Source organism: Entamoeba nuttalli (assembly GCF_000257125.1).
Source record: "Entamoeba nuttalli P19 unplaced genomic scaffold asmbl_4886, whole genome shotgun sequence".
Lineage (NCBI taxonomy): Eukaryota > Evosea > Mastigamoebida > Endamoebidae > Entamoeba > Entamoeba nuttalli.
This window is the reverse complement of record NW_008577105.1, coordinates 1-3230: the sequence shown is the minus strand read 5'-3', so window position 1 is coordinate 3230 and position 3230 is coordinate 1. Positions and strand designations below refer to the sequence as shown.

Below are 3230 nucleotides of genomic sequence, written 5' to 3'. Positions count from 1 at the left end.
TAATATTATAATAAATAAATATTTTAAACCGTTTTTTTTAATCATATCCTTTAATGAACTGTTTTTATTAATTAAGTCTCAATGTCTGAAAATATCTGTCTAACTCTTAAAGAAAGAAATAAACTTAAGAATGCCTTCCAAAACAAAGTTGTAAAAGGAGAAAAAATCACTCAAAAAGAACAAACAGAAATAGAAAAGTATATAGAAAAATTACAACAAAATAAAGGAGAATATAAATATGCATTTGAAGAAACAAGTGACATGAAAAACTTTAATGAGTTAGTTCCTGACATGAAAAGAAAATATGATTTTGAACTTGATACATTTCAAAAACAAGCTATTTATCATATGGAATTAGATGAACATGTTTTTGTTATTGCACATACTTCAGCTGGTAAAACAGCTACAGCTGAATACGCTATATCTATTGCAAAGTCTAAAGGAATGAAAGCAATTTATACGTCACCAATTAAAGCATTATCAAATCAAAAGTATTATGATTTTAGAAAAATTTTTGGTAAAGTAGGTATTATGACAGGAGATGTTGTTATTCAAGGAGAAGATGATCTTGTTACTATCATGACAACAGAAATTCTTCGTTCTAAATTATATCAAGACTCTAAATTTATTGAACAAGTAGATTGGGTTATTTTTGATGAAGTTCATTATGTTAATGATGAAGAAAGAGGTGTAGTTTGGGAAGAAGTTATTATGAGTCTTCCAAAACATGTAAAAATGTTAATGCTTAGTGCAACTGTAGAAAATGCTATTAATTTTGCTGAATGGATTGGAAGAACAAAAGATCAAAGGGTGTGTCTTGTAAAAACGTTATATAGACCAGTTCCACTAGAACATTATGTTTTTTGTAAAAAAAAAGAAGAACTTCCATCAAAACTTATATTATTTAAAAAAGGAGAAAGTACTTTCCTTTTAAATAATTATACTGAAGCATATCAACGTATTGTTCCTAAATTTTCAAAAAATAGAAGAGTAAAAGATCAATTACATGGAGTTAATTCAATAGAAGAATTAATTAATTATTTAGAACATGACACAAAACTTCCTGCTGTCTTCTTTATTTTTAGTCGTAAATTAGTTATGGACTATGCTAAGAAATTAGCAAAAGCAACTAAATTTGATACTAATCCATATAAGATCAATAGCTTATTTAAAGAAATGACTGAAGGACTTGTAGACTCTGAGAAAAATTTACCTCAAATAAGTGAAGTAAAGTCATTATTAATGAGAGGAATTGGAGTACATCACGCTGGATTAATTCCATTCTTAAAAGAAATTGTAGAAGTACTATTTTCCCAAGGAGATATTAAAGTACTATTTGCTACTGAAACTTTTGCAATGGGAGTAAATATGCCTGCTAAATCTGTAATTTTTCCTTCTGTTGAAAAGTTTGATGGAAAAGAAACTAGATTTTTATTACCAGGAGAATATACACAAATGGCAGGAAGAGCAGGTAGAAGAGGTAAAGATGCAGCAGGAAATGTTATTATCTTTCCTAATCAAGTATTACCATCTCCAAAACAAATGCAAGAAATATCATGTGGAGCACCAGCAAAGATGATTAGTCAATTTTATATTACATATTGGATGATGTTAAATTGGGTATGTTTTGGAGGAGATGATCTTACACAACAAATGATGAAATCATATTCAAAAATTGATTTATTTGAGATGGCTCAACGAAATAATTTAGCTGAAGAAGCTAGAAAATTACTTCAACATACTACTACTGTTTGTGAAAATCCTGAATGTGATCATGAAGCATTAGACATTATTAAAAAAGAAGTTAAAGACATTAAAAAAGAAATAACAAGAGAAATAATTGAAGCAAAATTTAAAGGAGGCAATAACTTTAATATTAATGGAAGAGTTATAAAATTTAGAGCAGAAAATGAGAAAAGGTATTTTGGAGTTATTATTGAACCATTAGACAATGGATCAATGGTGTATTATTTTGATGAAAAGAAAGGGATGAATGAATTTATATTATTCAGTGATATGATTGCTATTTATCAGAAACAGTTTAAAGCAAAAGGAGGCAACAATTATTCAGAAGCACTTCTTGAAATAGAAAACAACCAAAGGCAAGCTTTATATGATAGGTTAGTAGGATTTAAAAAAAATAGAGGAAAAGAACCATTTTTCCAACCATACCAAAGTGAAAAAAAAAGACCAAAAGATTATAGTTCTCTTATACAACAATACAATGAACATATAAAAATAATGAAAGCAATGCCAGCATATTCATGTGTTGCTTATAAATATGGTGAAAAAGAAGATAAGGCACAAAGACAACTTGAAAAAATGATTGATGAAATTACAGGTAAATACCAAATGAACAAAGAACGAGTTGACAGAGAATTAAATTTAAGATTGGAAGTACTTAAACATTTTAATTTTGTTGATGAGCATAATTTATTAACATTAAAAGGAAAAGTGGCAAAGGAAATGGTTAGCTCAGATGGAATGATTTTAACTAATATGATGTTTGATGGAGTATTAAACCAATTAGAAATTCATGAAATGGCAGCTATTTTCAGTGTATTTGTATTTGAACCAAGCAATGAATCACAAGAAGAATTAATTGACCACTTTAGTTCTCAAACAAAATCATTAATGAATCTTGTTGACCAATACGCAATGGAAATTGTTGATTACGAAGACTCTCTAAATATGGAGTATAATATTGAAAAATATGTTAAATTAAATTTTGGTCTAATGGAAGGAGTTGCTTTATGGGCATTAAGAAAACCATTTAATGAAGTTATTGATTCTTCAGCCACTACTGAAGGGTTAATTGTTAGATGCGTGTTAAGAATGGAACAAGTTTGTGAAGAAGTAATAAAGGCAGCACAAATCATTGGAAATGAAGAGTTACTCAATAAAACCACTCAATTACTTGGATTACTAAAAAGAGATATTATTAATGTAAAGAGTTTGTACTTAAGAGATACTGCTGTAGTGGAAGGTAAAACTCATGTTGAATCATTTAAGGGTATCAATGTTGATACTAATGATGATCTTGAAGTGTTATGTAATGAAAATAATGGGGAAATTGTTTTATCTGATGAAGATGGGGTTAATGAAATTTCTTTTGATGAAGAAGATGAAACGTCTCACACCAATAATAAAATAAGTGAAAGAACTCAACCAAGTAATGAAGGAGAAATTGAAATTGATTTTTAATTACTAAAAATTAAACAATAATTGAT

At 28.1% G+C, this 3230-nt stretch overlaps 1 protein-coding gene across 1 annotated transcript; it reads left to right on the top strand.

Annotated features, from left to right (window-relative positions):
• Nucleotides 1-81: 81 nt before the first annotated feature.
• Nucleotides 82-3204, top strand: ENU1_114880 (DEAD/DEAH box helicase, putative; the record flags this gene model as incomplete). The annotated part of the gene is made up of 1 exon (XM_008859662.1): nucleotides 82-3204. One exon carries the CDS (start codon nucleotides 82-84, stop codon nucleotides 3202-3204), a length of 3123 nt encoding a protein of 1040 aa, XP_008857884.1.
• Nucleotides 3205-3230: the final 26 nt, after the last annotated feature.